The sequence below is a fragment of the Aphanomyces invadans genome (assembly GCF_000520115.1).
Source record: "Aphanomyces invadans strain NJM9701 unplaced genomic scaffold supercont1.16, whole genome shotgun sequence".
NCBI classification, from domain to species: Eukaryota; Oomycota; class Saprolegniomycetes; order Saprolegniales; family Verrucalvaceae; genus Aphanomyces; species Aphanomyces invadans.
This window is the reverse complement of record NW_008580161.1, coordinates 143,050-158,538: the sequence shown is the minus strand read 5'-3', so window position 1 is coordinate 158,538 and position 15,489 is coordinate 143,050. Positions and strand designations below refer to the sequence as shown.

Sequence of the window (15,489 nt, the reverse complement as noted above, 5' to 3'; positions counted from 1 at the left end):
TTCAAATGCAACATGTTGGCAGCCGGTGGAGCTGGTTGTTGGCTGGACGGCACCGCTCAACCTCGTGCACACCACCAGCGTCTCAATGGGTTGGAGATTACCCCGCTTTCTCCACCATCGCAAGTCGCGGCATCGAGGGCAGGTGGTATCGGTCTCTGCGCCATTCGCAATCGACAAGGGAACTAAGTACGTCCGAGATGATGGCGCTGTCGTTGTCAGTGGTCCATTGGAATCACATCCCGCGAGAGAAGCAAACATCGGCACGAATTTCCCGATGGGAATATCTGACAGGCGTCGAGTCCATCGCACGCCAGCGACGACGACGATTCGGATCCTGTCGTCGCTAACTTAGGGCGCCATGCCTGCAAACAAAATTGCTCATATGCGTCCTTGACTCGTTCAAACCAAATGCATTTCGTGCACACTGTCATGGCCGGCCGTCCCCCCCATAACCTACGAGAAATGTCAACAAGTATGGGCTGTGAAGTTGGATGAAAGGTTCTGCAAAGACGGTGGACATGCCGTCGGTCGAGTCAAACGCTCGGACTGTTCAGCACCGAAGTCTCAACGGCATGCCGAGGCGGGGAGCATTCCCCTTTGTTCAGCTCAAGCATTTTTGTGCTCTCAACTTGACCAAGCTCGCTTTCACACATATCCCCCTGAGACAGTGTGCATCTCTCACGTGTTCTCGCCCACAGGCTACAAACGATGATGTGGTATCGAAAGAACGCCGGGCCACTTTTATCCTGCTTTTGCCCGCCGTCAAATCGTAGCCGCCGGGACACCACACGTGACATTGACGTCCAGGACCTACATGTCCAAGTGGGCAATGCAGTTGCACAAGCATTTATTTGCTTGGTCAGGACTCAAGGTCTGTTCGTCCGATGGCTGCTCGCCGCGCATGACACGTCTCTCTTTTTGAGATGCTGGACGGCATTCCCCGCGGCCCCCGCGATGGCTTGCACAAACGCAAAAAAAATTCTGTCCCACGACAAAAACGTCCCCCACGGCGGCTCCATGAGCTCGATGCATTAGATGCTAGTGCTGGTGAATTCGCCTCGCATTCTTCGAGGCGGCGATTGTGCTGGCGATGAAACGAACGGACTTACGACGTTTTGGCCAGGTCTCGTCCAAACTGGTACACCCAGGTCAAGCTAGTCACAGGAGTGAAGCCCGCGTGATCGCAAAACGGGATCGCATGGGACGAAGGCGCGCCATGGACCCACGGGTCGCAAAAAAAATTTGCATCGATCAGCTCGTGGCACGCGGGGGTGTCGTTGAGGACAATGCCACGAACGCAATGTACCCAAACCGGCGTCGACGATTGCGGATTCGATGCTACCACCACAGTGACGTTGCGGTCGTCGATGCTCACGACCACTGCGAATCCGATATATCCAGCTGCTCTAGCTCAAACCTGACGACAACGCGGCAGCCATGATGCGGCATGTCGTTTTGTGGTTGCATTGCAGACACATGCCGTGAAAGTGACGGAGTTGGCGAAGGGGGGACGGCCGAGAAGGGGACGAGTGATCCACAGCAAGCACGTGAGGTTGGCCCACGACTGGGCAATACTGTCTTGGAGACGGCGCAGTGAACTCGCGTCGATCGTACGTTGGCGAGGCCGGGGGGAGGCTTGATTTGCAACATGCCGGAGATCAATCTCCAAGCGCACGTCGGATACCCACACATCGCTAGAACCGGAAAGAAACACGGCATGAGGAAGAGCTCAGGTTGTTGCTGCTCCAGACTGGAGCCCCTCGATCTTGACGAGGGAGTAGTGGACGACGAGAATCCGCGGCGAGTTCAAGCTGTGGCAAAATGCGCACACGACAAACAGGCACACAAACCCTCGGTCGACGAGATCTAGCTCATTTGTACGCTAATGGCACGACAACGCAAACGTGTCGAAGGTCAAGAGGGCGGTCTCGTACGACTGACCCACACACTCGACCTGACGCTTGAAGGGGGCGCGGCAACAGAGTCTCTCCGCTCAACTTCGCGCAGGGGCCCTAAATGCGCCCTGCAATGAACGCAGTTGTGGACCAAGTCAGCAACGGACGCCGAATCGTGAAAAGGTCGGCTGCTCTGGTACACAACATGTGCTTGAAGACACAAGGGCAACTCCGACGCCGCGACGAGCTGCTGCAGGGTAGACATTTGATTGAGCGACACCTCCAACGGCCTTGACGTTGGCTGCCAGGTCCGTCCATGTGATTCGTGCATTCAGAGATGCCATGACCAGAAATGGACACAAACTTTTATCAGCTCGTGCGTCAAGTTGTCGATGCCAGCCACGTCAGGAACGTGTGCAGCTGTGGGACGTGATGCGTCATGCCAGCTCATTTAAGCCAAACTGACGCTAAACGACGCATCGAGCGAGCAAACACAGTCCCGTGCGTCAGCTAGTCACAAATTGTCTTGGTTCGTGTGATTCCCCATCGATGTTTAAGCACCTGAGAGGGACTGCACGGCTAAGCGACAACTCGCGTCAGCCATATCCCCCGCCCGAACCACTTTCACGACGAAAACCACGGCTAGACATGAAACTCCATCGCCTAAAATTAGTTGGAGCCTTTCTCAAACGACGTGGACGGGAGGTAGTCAGCGTCATTGGCGCAAACGCCATGGCGTTGTCGTGGGTGGTCTCTCTTCCGTTCGGTTTGTGCTGGTGTGCGTACCTGCACATGCCAGCCGTGTTGTACATTTACGTGGTCAACATGCACGTCGCCCCGATCAAGTACTGTCAGCCGTACCTGGTGGCGTCGACAGGACTCTTCTGCACGCTGTTCTGCTTGACCGCGCCCCTCGTTCGCATCTTTTCGCCCGAGGAGCTATCGGCGCTCCACGTCATATGTGGCTACATCTTTCCAGTCTTTGCAGGGTACGTGGTTGTGCGTTCACAGGTATTTTCTCGAGTCGAATTGCAATGGCTGGCCGTAGGATATCGTACGTGCTGAGCGCGGTGGCCGCTACTATCATGTTCAAAATCACCGACCTGGTCGTGAACCAGACGCATTTTACACCCGACCAAGTCGCCCGGCTCACGCTTTACCGGTGGCTGCTGTACCCGAAGGTGCAGCTACGGGCCGTTGCTGGTTTTGGCTCGATCTTGATCGTGCCATGCTGCGTCGTCCTTGGCTTTACACACAATGAAGTTTCCGAGAGGAAACAGCTGAATATGGTACATACCGTTCCGCTCACTACTCCTGCCCTTGACCGTTGGCGCCGTGCTGAACGTTGTAGATCTTGCTGGCATGGACAGGTGTGACTGGGGTGGTCGGGTCGGTGCTCAGTCTTTGGATGGCCAGGCACATGCCGCCCTACATGGACAACTTGGGCTTTCAATCCAAGTATCGGCGAACAAATCGCACGACCATGTTCCTCGTCGTCGTGGGTTTGGTCCATGGTGGCCTCGAGTTGGTGCTGGCCATGCCTCTCGGCCAAGAATTCCATGTTCGCAACATCCTGTTCACCCTCATGGTGCAGTATGTGTTTTACTTCAACATTACCGTGCCGCTGCGGCACCTGGCAACGTCCGTTCAAACGAGCGCGCCGCCGTCGCGGCTCGCCACCATCACGTTCAAGAAACGCCACTTCCATGTCGACGATCTCGATCACTATTTGCAATCGCGCCAGGGCCAGTCGACGTTTCTCGCGTTCTGCCAGCGCGATTTTCGCACCGAAGAAATTCGAGCTTGGCAACTTGTCGAGCAATTCAAGCAACGACTTGTGTCGCCGCAAACGTTGGTCGCGACGTGCTTGTCACCGCAATGCGCGTTGGCATGTCCGACTTCGACGGTATGGGGACCGATTTACGTGGCTAGGCTCGAGAGCTGGTTGCGGCAAGACGCGGATATTGTCGGGAACGTCATGCCCACGTCGTTCTTTGACGAGTTTCAGGTGGCGCTGCTCGTGGCGCTGTGCGAAGACGTGTGGCCACGATTCAAGCGACAATCGATGGAGTGGACGAATTTCTATAGCCGACAACGAAACCTGGAAGGAATGGACAGGGTGCTTCGCATGGTGATCAAAAAATCCTCGTCGCGCCTCCGGCCTTCCCGCCCCCCTCCGACTCTTTCAGCCCCTCGATAGACCCTGCAATCGCCAATGCGACGACTTGTGGGGAAATAGCAGGCGAACAGTCCCCTCGTGTGACTAGTGCGTGCGATTCCACCGAGTCTGTCCCGGTCTGCATGACACTGACGTCGTCACGCACGGCTCTTGACACTAACCTTGGTCGACTCCTGCGAAGGACCAAGTGCCGGCTACTCTAGTCAAAGCAATCATGCGCTCTGGGTTGTCGACAGGGCTGCACACTCCGCCTCGTGAAACCATGGTCAACAACGACGTCGTGTGAGTTGTTTCACATGTCCGATGGGTGCAAATTTAATTCATGTTATCGGCGAGCACCAGTCCAAGTAAATCGATCAAAATGGATTCAGCCAATCAAAATATTCTATTTATGTTGCCAATTATTTGCCAAGTTGATCGTCTGTATTTTCCTGTCGCTCAACCGAATGAAAAGCATTTAACCCTTTGGCTATTGACAATTTCCAATCGAACTCGAATAGAGTTGTGCTAACAACAAGGTAATCCATCAAGATCGCGAACGTAATTAATTTCGCTGCGGCTGTTGTCTCTACCATTGCAAGGACATCTCGGAGGTGGAGGGAAAGATTTTTTTCGGATATGACTATAGTTTTCACAAAATGGCGAATGTACCATCAAAACCACACGAAGTACATTTCGTGCACTTTGACGCGATTATAGTCATCTTTGTACGTAAAACCATCGATAGCCGACGTCGTGGCGGCAACGAACCTCGCCATAAACGGTGAAACTGTTGCCATCGTTGCGAGAAGCACCTAAAGAGGACGTCATTGTTTATGTACATTAAGTTGAAGTCCATGTCTGGCGACAGCGCTATGCAGTTATGGCCTTGGTGTGGAATTGTGGCTGACATCGAACGAGCCGAGCGGAAATGCTGCCACTTCCAAGGTACACCAGATGGTCGTCGTGGAGCTGGAGTTTGTCGCTCGCAAAGTGTGATCATTATGCCTCTGCCACCCAGAAGAAGAAAGGAAAAAAATGAGCGAAGTTTTGTTCACTTCTTGAAATATGTATTGCAATGTTGTTTGCGAACCGTTTACTAGTATAACATAGTAAAATTACTTTGGAGTGGATATAGTATTCCCATAGTGACAATGTAAGAAAATGTGTATATCATGCATTTTGTATCTCGTTTGAATGCAGCGATGAAGCAGTTTGCGAATTGGAGCTGAACAAAAACATGACCTCGTTGTACAATAATTCTTCATCAAATTCACATCGAAAATGGCCGAAAAACCCGATCGTGCAAGTGCACTCGAGTTTGGCAATTGAATTGTATTTCCCATTTCGAGTTTCCGATCTTTTTATTTCAACAGCACCGACGAGATCAACGTTTTGAATATCCCAATGGCTCCAAACCGATCGCAAACTTGTCCTCCCTCGACAAAAGTCTCTCGTGTTTATGACAAGGTTGTTCAATGCATTCGTCACAACTTTCCACACGGAACAAAAACTCTAGAGCGAAATCACGCCGCTGGCAGCCTTCTTCGCCTTCTGGAAAGGGTTCGCGGCCTTGGACAGCTCCAAGTCGCCGCTCATGCTGAGGCGCTTTGCTTGGGCAATCGAGTCGAACACCGTCGATTTCGTCAAGTTCTTGGTGCCGCTGGCGTCGGCGGTCTTGGACTTCGGTCGCTTCTTCTGCACGGCCTTGTCCGTGTCCGTGGCAGTCTTCTTGGGCATCGGTTTTGGCTTGGTAGTAATCTCTAGGTCGGAGTCGTCGTCCGAGTAATCGGGCATTTGAGACGCCAAACGAGCTAGTGCCGCTGCGGTAGACGGTTTGGCCGGCGGAGGCGTCGACGCAACGACTTTGCGGGCTGCAGAGGTCTTGCGGGGGGGAGATTTGAACGGTTCGGTGTCGGTGGTGTTGCCGGCGTCAGCTGAAGGCGCAGGGTTTGTCTTCTTGACGGGCGTCTTGGGGCTCTTCTTCGAATCATCCGCCGCTGCGGATTTCTTGCTGGGTTTCGTCTTCTTCACGATCGGGACATCATCGTCCGAAGCGTCACCGACAGCAGCGAGAGCTGCAGTCTTCGCGGCAGCCTTGGCCAGAGCTCGTAGGCGAGCCGCCTCTTCCTTCTGTTCCGGGGTAAACGCAGGACGCCCTCGCTTCTTGGGTGCCGGAGCTTCTTCGGTCGTTTTGCCAACGATGGCAGGCGTCGCCTCAGACGATGTGGATGCATGCTTGGCTTTAGCAGCGGCCTCGGACTCGACGGCCTTCTTCGCCTTCTTGATAGCGGATTCATCGGCGCCATCAGTAGCCTTGTCTACTGCTTGAGTTGATTCCTTTGCAGCGCCTGGCTTCGCAGACGTTTTGGATTTTTTGGCAAGGGGAGCGTCGTCAGTAGTGGCGCCTTCGACATGTTTAGGTTTCGATGCAGCTTTCGCATGCACCTTCCTTGGTTCTGATGTCGCGTCAGCAGGGTCATCCTCGGCCTCGACATGAGACGTGTTGTCAACGGCGGGTTTGGCCTTCTTTGTGGTGGGCTTGGTACCGGGTTCAGTTGCGGCGCTGGCGACTTCAGCCGTCGCGTTCTTGGTTGGCGAAGCCTTTTTTGCCTTGGTAGCCTCTGGAGCATCTTCGGTTGATGTGGAGTCCACAGCAGGGGTTTCCACGACGATAGGCATCGCTCCTTGCTTCTTGGGAGGAGAGCCTTCGTTGTTGGTTTCCTTGGCAGCGTCGGTGGTCTTGCTGGCTTTCGCCTTCTTGGATGTGTAGTCTTGGTGTGAGGTGGCTCCGTCCGTCGTTTTCTTCGGAGCTGGAGAGATTGCCTTGGCAGCAGCGGCTTCTGCGATCATCGAGGCGCTGCTCTTGGCAGCACCAGCCACAGTTGGAGCAGACGCCGCGTCCGCATTTTTGTTCTTGTTTTTCTTTTTCTTCGTCTTTCCAGGCTGGTCAGTCGTAGAGACCGTGGCGGGAGCAGGCGGCTTGCCACCGTTCGAAGCTCCAGATTGCTTGGGTGCAGTGCCGGTAGTCACCAGTTTGGGGGCTTTATCATGAGTTGTCATCTTGGCCTTCTTCGAGGCCTCGTCGTGTGGCTGATGTGGCTGCTTTCGCTTGGGTTGGTTGTTGTCGCTTGTCGTGGTGGACATCGTCGATTTGCGCGAGTCGGCTGCCGTATAAACGTGTTCGGGATGGACGTGCACCAAATCGAGCTCGCTCAGTACATGTTGCACCTTGGCGTAGCCTGGGAGCACAAAATACGACGACTCCCCTGAGTCGTTGCCAAACTTCTTTTGAAGTCCCGGCGCGCCGACTAGCGTGACGCCCACGACCTTGGACTCTCGGGAGATCTGCCTGGCCAAGGACTCAACCGTCATCTCAGCAGGGTGGTCCGTAATCGTAAGGAACTGTTGGCCTTCGGGACACCGTACGAGGAGCTGCATCACCATCTTGCTCGTTGACCGCCGAGGCTCGAAAATTTAAATTCGCCTCCATTCAAACGAGGGGAAAACCTCTCACAATTAATTCCGTCCCTTTCGAATTTACTCGCCTGAGGAAAGAGAATTCCCACCATTAAATTTGCCTGGTCACCTCTTATGTCTGGGGAAAACGGTCAGCGTGATCACGAACACGGGATAATTCTTCACGGCATAACAGCAAGGGGATTCTGTGGGCGGCACAGTATTATTGCAGCAACAGGACCAAGGCTTCGACTTGGGTCTGAACGAGGTGGGAAGGGTGCTGTCCTCGATCGAAATCCGACGACACGAGGTCAAGCTTTCAGGCCAGGTCGAATTACCGCTGGCACGTGGGGAAATGTGAAATGGTCGTAAAAAAGCGTCATTCTCGTCAACCGCGGCGTCCTTTTCACATGGAAACCCGTTGTTTGAGACCATGCCGAGAAAATCGTGGCCTGGTGCTTGTGCCTTGGCGTATCGGTCACTTCGAACCATCGTGCCGCCTCTACGCCAGAGTACAATTGCATCGGCATGTGTGCGGCGCATTTGCGGCCTGTGCAGCGTGCGATGACGTTCAATTGCAACCTATGTGAGTTGCGACGGCTCGGGGAACGTGTGCTGCCTAGCTTGACGGTTTGTCATGCGAATGTTTTTCGCCGTGGCCACACTCGACGCTGCTACATGACCAACGGCAAGGATCGTTGCAAGTGTGAATGGAGGGCAGTCGCTCATCCTGGTCGACCTGCTCTTCGCTTTCGCCGACCCTCACCCCTTTCATATCGTACACGATAGATACAGGACAAAGAAAAATATCAACGCGCTCCAGTTGCGATGACTTGATAATTTCTATGAGTTCATGACTACTGGAAATATAAGGGCACGACGCCACGACGAATACCTGTGAAATCGAATATTCTTCGCCACGTCGTTGAACTCCATGTTAAGCGTTTCGCAAATTAGCATGTACACGGCCGTGACGACGGCAGTCGCGCGATGCAAGGACCTGTCCTTGTCGTGTGTCGATGACGCCAAGCACAATGTACTCCATATCTTCTCTCATGCATCGTCGTCACTCAGCTCACGTGTGTCGTTGTGTCGTAGATCTTGGTCGTGTGCATTGCACTCGTGCATGCGCTCCATGGGATCCAAGAACGGCTCCACCTGGAATCGTCGCTTCACATTCTTGTCCAAGCCGAGCAACACCTCCGGAACCTCCTCCAAGCGGAGCAATACCTTTCATCTACTTCCACGTCGCTAGATGAGGAAGCCAACGTCACGTCCATCTTGATGTCGGGTACGTCGACCTTGCGATCCCTCACTCCTTCACGCATCTCATGATAGCGTGGGCATGGCTACACGACCTCGCTATGTCCACGTATGACTACTTGTACACGCACTTGACGTACGTTCCAGGTGTATCCCGACTCCTGGTGTGGATTCAAACACGTTATTACGCGCCACCCACAGCGTGCGGAGACGAGTCGTCGTTGTCGCAGCCAGCACCAGTCGACAAGTTTACAGCAATTGTGCTGTCTTACACGGAGAAGGATATCCCAGTCTCGTCGTCCCTGAACCATCGCATTCAGCGCTCCATGCACTACCCCATCAATCTCAAACCTTTCGACGCCAAGATTCAACTCCAGTCCACGGCCTCGTATGCCGCCACATCAACTCTCAAATCGCCGCAATCGATGCCGGCCTCTCCCACCGCTCGGCTACATTGGCAATCCTCGCTTGCCTCGCTATCTCAAAACGTTCTGTACCAAGTGCGCGATCAACTTCGCGCTGAGCAAGCAGCCGTCCTCACGGGCTCCACCCACTTAACCATCGTCAAGTTCAACCGGCACGACTGTCACGTTGAGCTGCAACTCAGCTGCGGTGCTCACGCAGTGACCAAGGTGAGGTCGAGAGCACGTTCTCCATCGAGGGTATGATGACAGCTCCTTTGTAGGTGTTGCCTGGGCTGTACCGCACAGTTCGCGCCACCGATTCAATTCCCCGTGACCGAGCCGTGTACTTCGAAATGACCGTGCACGATCGCGCGGTGAGCTGCTGCATCGGGCTGTCTCCTCGATCGCTTCCGTGCAACGCCTTGATCGGGACGCAAAAGCACACGGTGCGCTTCTTCCTGCAGTGCTGTCCACGTAGCTCAGTCCGTCGGTGTAGATTGGAGTGTACTCCAAGTCGGGCATGATTCTCGCTCACTCGCTTCAAATTCCAGTTCCGGGACTCTCGAGTCACAGCGCCATGTCGAACGTGTCGACGTACGGGGTGCTTGTCCACCGAGCTTCGTGTATCGATCCGGCTACGTCCGCTCCGACCGCCGTCGATTGCGTGCAAGTGGTCTTTACGCGATTTGACAACTCAAGCAGCAGCGCGATGGTTGTGTCCGAGCAGTGCGAGCTCCGTGTGCCAGCCACGGTGGACCTGTTTCCAACGGTCACGCTCGACTCGATGCACCACACGATCTTGAGTCGGTTTGCCGCCACCGACCTCATCGTGTCGGTCGACCAGTGGGCGATGGTGGCGTACCAGTACCCGACAATCTATTCCATGGACGGGACGCTCTGCAGCGCGTACAAAGAGACCGATGGCGAAGGGACCTCTGGCAGCAACGGGACTTGATATTATATTACGGCAAAATGTCGTTCGTCATGTGCTGGAATTGATCGTACCTGCAAAAGAAATACAGTCAATGTGAGGTCGCCATCGCCACAGACAACGAAAAAACGAACCGTCGGTAGCCAAAGCTGTTGAGACTGAGGCGCACGAGCTTCATCACGTGGGGAATCACTTGGTCCGTCGTCAGGTCGAGTGCAAACAGCGCCTTGGTTTGGTTCAAAATGTCCTGGGGATTCCGGTTCAAAAAGCACGGGCAGCTCGAGTTGCGCGCCATGATGGCAATCATCATCAAAATCGTGTCGACGTTTTGATTTTGCTACGAGATTGGTGGCCGTCGTTAGTTTGTCCAAGGGACAGCCGGCGCACGTACCCGCAACGCCAAGAACCCCTGGATCAACAGCGTGACATACTCGCGAAAGTACTCGCTCTGCGTGCCGCCCATCGCGTCCACCATTTCCGACGTGAGCTTGAACGGCACGCGCCGCTCCAAGCTGAAGCGTCCGCCCGGCTGGATGCCCAGCATAAACCCGTAGTCAATGTGGATCAAGTGCCCGTCTGCGTCCAACATGATATTGCCGTTGTGCCGATCCTTGATGCGGAGGATGTAGCATACGAGAGAATACGCTGCCATGCTTCGGACAAAGTTGCCCATGGCCGTTTTGTACGCAGGGGATTCGAGGCCCCCGTAAACCTATCCAGAGACAAGAAAAACTCCGTTTACTTGTTTCTTCGTGGCGACATTAGTTTCGTTCGCACCGTGATGAAGTGCTGGTTCAAGTTGGTGTAGCCAGGTGACCCCTTCAAGCTCGACAGCGACGTTGCGTTCAAAATGACTTCGATGATGCCCGTGGAGGCGGACGTCGCGATGATGCTGTACGGGTATAACCACAGGTCCAGGTCGGCGCTCTTGAAGATGTCTCTGAACTGACGGATCAGTTGCAGACACAGCACTTCCTGGCGCAAGTCGTCGTTGCTCTTGATAATCATCGCTTTGATGTTCCAGTTGGACTTGTACATGGACGCGTGGGTGCTGCTCGAGAGCATCCGCTTCCGCTTGTCTTCGGCGCCTTCGCCAAACATATTCTTCACCTGGTTCTGGCGCTGCACTTGTTTTTCGCGCACGTAATCGCAAATGACTTCTAGCTGGTCCTGAAGGAGTTGCCACGTCGCCAGCGCCTTTTCGCGTTCTTCCACCGGAGCCATGTAATCCTCCATGCTGTGTTGCAACGTTTGCATGTAAATCATAACCTTGTCCGGCTCCATACGATCCATGTGCCCCATCGGGGGTTGCTGCAGCATGATCGCATCAGTGCTGTCGGTCCCAGTATCGTCGCGTGAGTTGGTCATGTGCGACGCATGCCGCGACGGTCGGTTCGAGTTGCGAGAGTTGATGATTGTACTTCGGCCGTCGTTGACAGCGTTGATATGCAAGGTATATTCGTGGTCCGGCTTGAGCGTCACGTAGAAGAGCGTCGAGTCGTTTTGGAACACAACGTCGCTGTCGTCGCGAGTGCCAATGTTGAGTCCGCTCGACTGGTGTGGTAGCGCTTGGATCAATCCGTTCTGGAGTAGTTCGGACCCGAGCCACGTTGCGTGCTGCTCGTTGTGCGCGACTTGCATCTCGAGCAGCGTGGCAATGCCGTCGCTGCCCGTGAAAGCGTGTTTGGTATTCCACTCGTCGCCGTCGTCGTCGTGGAGGAAGTTCTTTTTCATCTTTTCCATGCTTTCCTTGATTGCTTCGACCGTCAACCGTCCAAGCGCAGGGTGTTTGCTTTCGACCGCCGTCGACGTGGTCGCCGCTCCCGGTATCGACGCCCGGCGAGGCGGTGTGTGAGCATGCTGGTCCAACGCGCGTCGTGGTGGTGGGTGCGCGATCAAGTGCTTGAGCAACTTGTCTGCGATGGTTTCGAGTTGCTCGGGGGAAAGTTTCTCGACGTCTGTCGGGAGCAACTCCAATTTGATGCTGCCCTTCGATCGGGGAAACAGATTCGACCCGATCATGGGTGGACCACCCATGCCGCCGGTTCCAGGTCCGCCAAGATGGTGGTGCGCAGTGATCAAGTCGATGGGAGGCCGCACGTCGACTTCCGCCGCTTGGATCAGTTCGTCCGAGTACGCTTGGTTCGGATTGTGGCTCACGAGACTACCAGACCGACGCAGCTTGTGCGTCGACCCTGCACTGGCTAGTTCATAGTTGCATGTCATAGTTGGAATGGCGTACCGTTTGAAAGCGGCAGCTTAATCGCGACCTGCAACACGTCATCTTCGCCATCGTCGTCTTCCGAGTTATTGATGTGACGCAATGAGGTAAGGAGGCATTCGTCGCGCAATACGTTGTCAATGGCGTCATGGTCCATCGACTGCCGATGCGGCCCCGATTCCTCGGTAAAAGGAGAAACAACAACCGACGACGTGCTTTGGCTTAGCCAGAGCGTTTCAGGCGCGACTTCAACCGATTCCACTTCGAACCAGATCAAAGTTGGGGCTCGCGCTTTCGTTGTAAACACGGTGCCTGCCACAACTCCATCAGAACGACCCTTCATGACGCGAGACACCACCCAATTCAACGTAGCGTAATATGCCCGTACCTTCTTTGATGCACACGTGGACAAAACGATGCAGCGGTTCGTCCACGGGCGTGAGAGGGTAGTACGCCGCGGGGGGCAACGCAATCTTTTCCAGTTCAACGGGCAGCGTCTTTTTGCGCTCGGGTCGAGGACAATGGCGCAAGCTCTCGGCCAAGTCTCCCAATTTGTCAATGAACTCGACTTGGGACGTAAACACCTTTTGTTCGATGGCGACATCGCGAGGCCCAAGGCGAGGACGGTATGGAACCTCCTGCCAGTGCGCAGGAAACGTGCACGCACCAAATGCGTTGAAGAACGGGCCAAGAGGAAGAGGCCCTCCTCGCGTTGAGCTCAGAGGTGACGGCAGCGCCATATCTGGCGTCGGGAGATTCAAGCCTGAAAACAAAACATGCACGGGGTTCACGAGTGAGACGGATTCGAACCCACGAATTATTAAAAATAATTGATGGTTCCTCGCAAGGATAAATACCTGTGTCGTACTCTTGCAAGGCCAAGATGCGATCGATGTAGATTTGAAGGAGCTCTGTCTGGAGCGGCATCGTACGCAGGTCTGCGTCTGGGGCAAACGTCATCGTTGTTCGATTTTGTATCTAAGACACACGACGGTCGATGGGCACGTGTGGACGATATGTGTTCAAGACAGCGGCAATGAATCCATCAAACAAGCACTCGTCGATGACACTTTGGAATTGTCCGAACTCAATCCATGAAACCTCGCGAAAGCCTCTCACACACGCCCACTTGAGGGACCTCGACGTAACGTACCAGCATGTGCAAGTTGTACATGGCAACTTTGCATGGAGCGAATCGATACTTGAGGTAATCGGGGACTCCCAACTCGCGCTGACCAAACCCCCATCCGCAACTATCGTCGATGGTGGCCCGTAGCAGCCAGTGGATCGATGTCGCAAGGCGGAGGTGGTACGTGGCGGCTGTCATGAGAACGCGGAAGAGGAGCATCCACTTGACTAGCTGCGTTTCATACTCCATCGTGATCCACAGATGGAAGAGCTGCGGCAGGAAAAAGTCGAAGTCCGGGAGGTGCTGGACACCCAGTTTGAGCAACTTGGTCACGATCACAAAGTACACATCGTCACTGTCTTTGCGGTGCAAATGAAGTGCTTGGATGGCGTCGGAAACACCAAAATCCGGCTCGTTCACCGCCGTCCGCATGCGATTCACGTCTTCGATATGGTCCTCCGTTTGAATGGCTGCCGCCACCGTCGGCAACTTCTTTTTGTTGCTGAGCATGGCTGGTTGGGGTGTCGAGAGTTGTTTGCGGCCATGGCGGTGTTTCACAAACGCCTGAAGCATCGTCCGCATATGCTGCATGAATCGGTGGACGCGAAAGCAGCGGGTGCATTGTCGTTGTGGCCCTGGAGGCTATCGAATAAGCAAAACGTGTCCCCAACAAACAATGGAACGCAAGCACCAAGCTGCCAAATGAAAAATAAAAATTTGTGCACGACATACCCGTCATGGTGGGAAGATGCGGCAGCGGGGCGAAATGGTAGCTGTGGTCCGAGCAAACAGAGTCGCCGCAGTTCCGGCAATGGTGCTGGCGCTTCGTGTTATCGAAACGAACTTTGCACGTCGGATGCATGCAGTTTGGCACCCCCTTGAACTTGGGCGGTTTTTCCTTCTCCTTATTTGGTCGAGCGAGGGTGAGACCGCCCGGGGATGCCGACATGAGTACGGACGACTTGGGGAGCAAAGAGCAATCGCGCATCTGCATCGCGGCAGCGTCGATGGACTCGTTTGCATACTGGATCCACAGCGCTTTTTCTTCCTCGCTGTCTGCGTTCACATTGTACGTTCCTTGTGGCGTGACGAGCTTGAACGGCTGGGGGTACCGATGGAGGGCGCCTTTCCCGTCCCAATTCTCGACCTTTACTATCTCTTTCTCCATATGTGCGTTTGCCAGATCGCGCGCTGATTCTTTGGTGTAGAAGCGGTAGAAAAGGACCCCGACGAGGCGGCAGTAGTACCGCCTCATGCGGTGGAATCCTGGACCGTGCTCGCGCATGTTGAGAAAGCCCGCGAGACCGAGATGGGTCAATTCTGCCGTTCCATGCAGCAAAGTGCTCTCTCCAAAATCGATTGATACTTCGGAGAGATCTCCTCGAGGCCCGCCCCCTTCCGACGATGGAGCATGTGACCCACTCCCGGGAGAAAGCACACCATCTTGAAGAGACTCGATAGCGGCGGCGAGGGACGGCGCGGAATTGCGCATCGGCTGATGCGAGATCTGTTCCGTGATGGGAGACATTGACAGGTTAGTTGTGGAGCTGGGGCGCGCCTTCGAAGGAGGTCGCGCCGACGCTGCCATCATCGATTCCATGCTTCCATAAACCATCGTCGCTGGCTTCATCGACCCCAAGTCACTCTGATGCCCCTGTGAAACTTGATAAATGTAACGGCCTCGCCGCTTTTCTGTAAAAAAAAACGCATATTTTATCTACACGGATCCAGGTAAATTCCTTTGCCACATCATCACTGTCGCACGTAAATTAGTCAAAATCCTGCATACTTCCACCAAGATCCTCAATTTTTGAAGAATTACGTTTCACGCGAAGGCGAAATCGCATTCGACCGCTGCGCCAATCAATTGCCCATGGTCTACCTGTACAAAAGTGATGGAGGCATACTGGCGACGCGGGAAGCGCAGCCCATGAACCATTACATTACGTTGTACAGTGCAGGCGTGGGGGCTTGGGACTGTCGTAACGTGGATACCTACGAACACACACCACGGTGGTGTCGTAATATC

General features: G+C 54.4%; 4 protein-coding genes across 4 annotated transcripts; 2 read left to right on the top strand and 2 right to left on the bottom strand.

Annotated features, from left to right (window-relative positions):
• Positions 1 to 2,579: 2,579 nt before the first annotated feature.
• Positions 2,580 to 4,326, top strand: H310_08036 (hypothetical protein). Its single transcript, XM_008873638.1, has 3 exons — positions 2,580 to 2,884; positions 2,944 to 3,184; positions 3,247 to 4,326. The coding sequence occupies exons 1-3, from the start codon at positions 2,628 to 2,630 to the stop codon at positions 4,093 to 4,095; spliced, it is 1,347 nt and encodes a 448-aa protein (XP_008871860.1). The 5' UTR covers positions 2,580 to 2,627; the 3' UTR covers positions 4,096 to 4,326.
• A 1,163-nt stretch (positions 4,327 to 5,489) lies between these two features.
• Positions 5,490 to 7,522, bottom strand: H310_08035 (hypothetical protein). Its single transcript, XM_008873637.1, has one exon. The coding sequence runs from the start codon at positions 7,498 to 7,500 to the stop codon at positions 5,569 to 5,571; it is 1,932 nt and encodes a 643-aa protein (XP_008871859.1). The 5' UTR covers positions 7,501 to 7,522; the 3' UTR covers positions 5,490 to 5,568.
• Positions 7,523 to 8,457: 935 nt separating this feature from the next.
• H310_08034 (hypothetical protein) lies at positions 8,458 to 10,224 on the top strand. Its single transcript, XM_008873636.1, has 5 exons — positions 8,458 to 8,548; positions 8,611 to 8,803; positions 8,851 to 9,407; positions 9,461 to 9,625; positions 9,676 to 10,224. Exons 1-5 carry the CDS (start codon positions 8,471 to 8,473, stop codon positions 10,132 to 10,134), a joined length of 1,452 nt encoding a protein of 483 aa, XP_008871858.1. The 5' UTR covers positions 8,458 to 8,470; the 3' UTR covers positions 10,135 to 10,224.
• Positions 9,630 to 15,117, bottom strand: H310_08033 (Atypical/PI3K/PI4K protein kinase). Its single transcript, XM_008873635.1, has 9 exons — positions 14,193 to 15,117; positions 13,485 to 14,095; positions 13,189 to 13,309; positions 12,720 to 13,094; positions 12,353 to 12,643; positions 10,888 to 12,305; positions 10,502 to 10,822; positions 10,245 to 10,447; positions 9,630 to 10,184 (listed from the first exon to the last, which is right to left on the bottom strand). Exons 1-9 carry the CDS (start codon positions 15,088 to 15,090, stop codon positions 10,142 to 10,144), a joined length of 4,281 nt encoding a protein of 1,426 aa, XP_008871857.1. The 5' UTR covers positions 15,091 to 15,117; the 3' UTR covers positions 9,630 to 10,141.
• Positions 15,118 to 15,489: the final 372 nt, after the last annotated feature.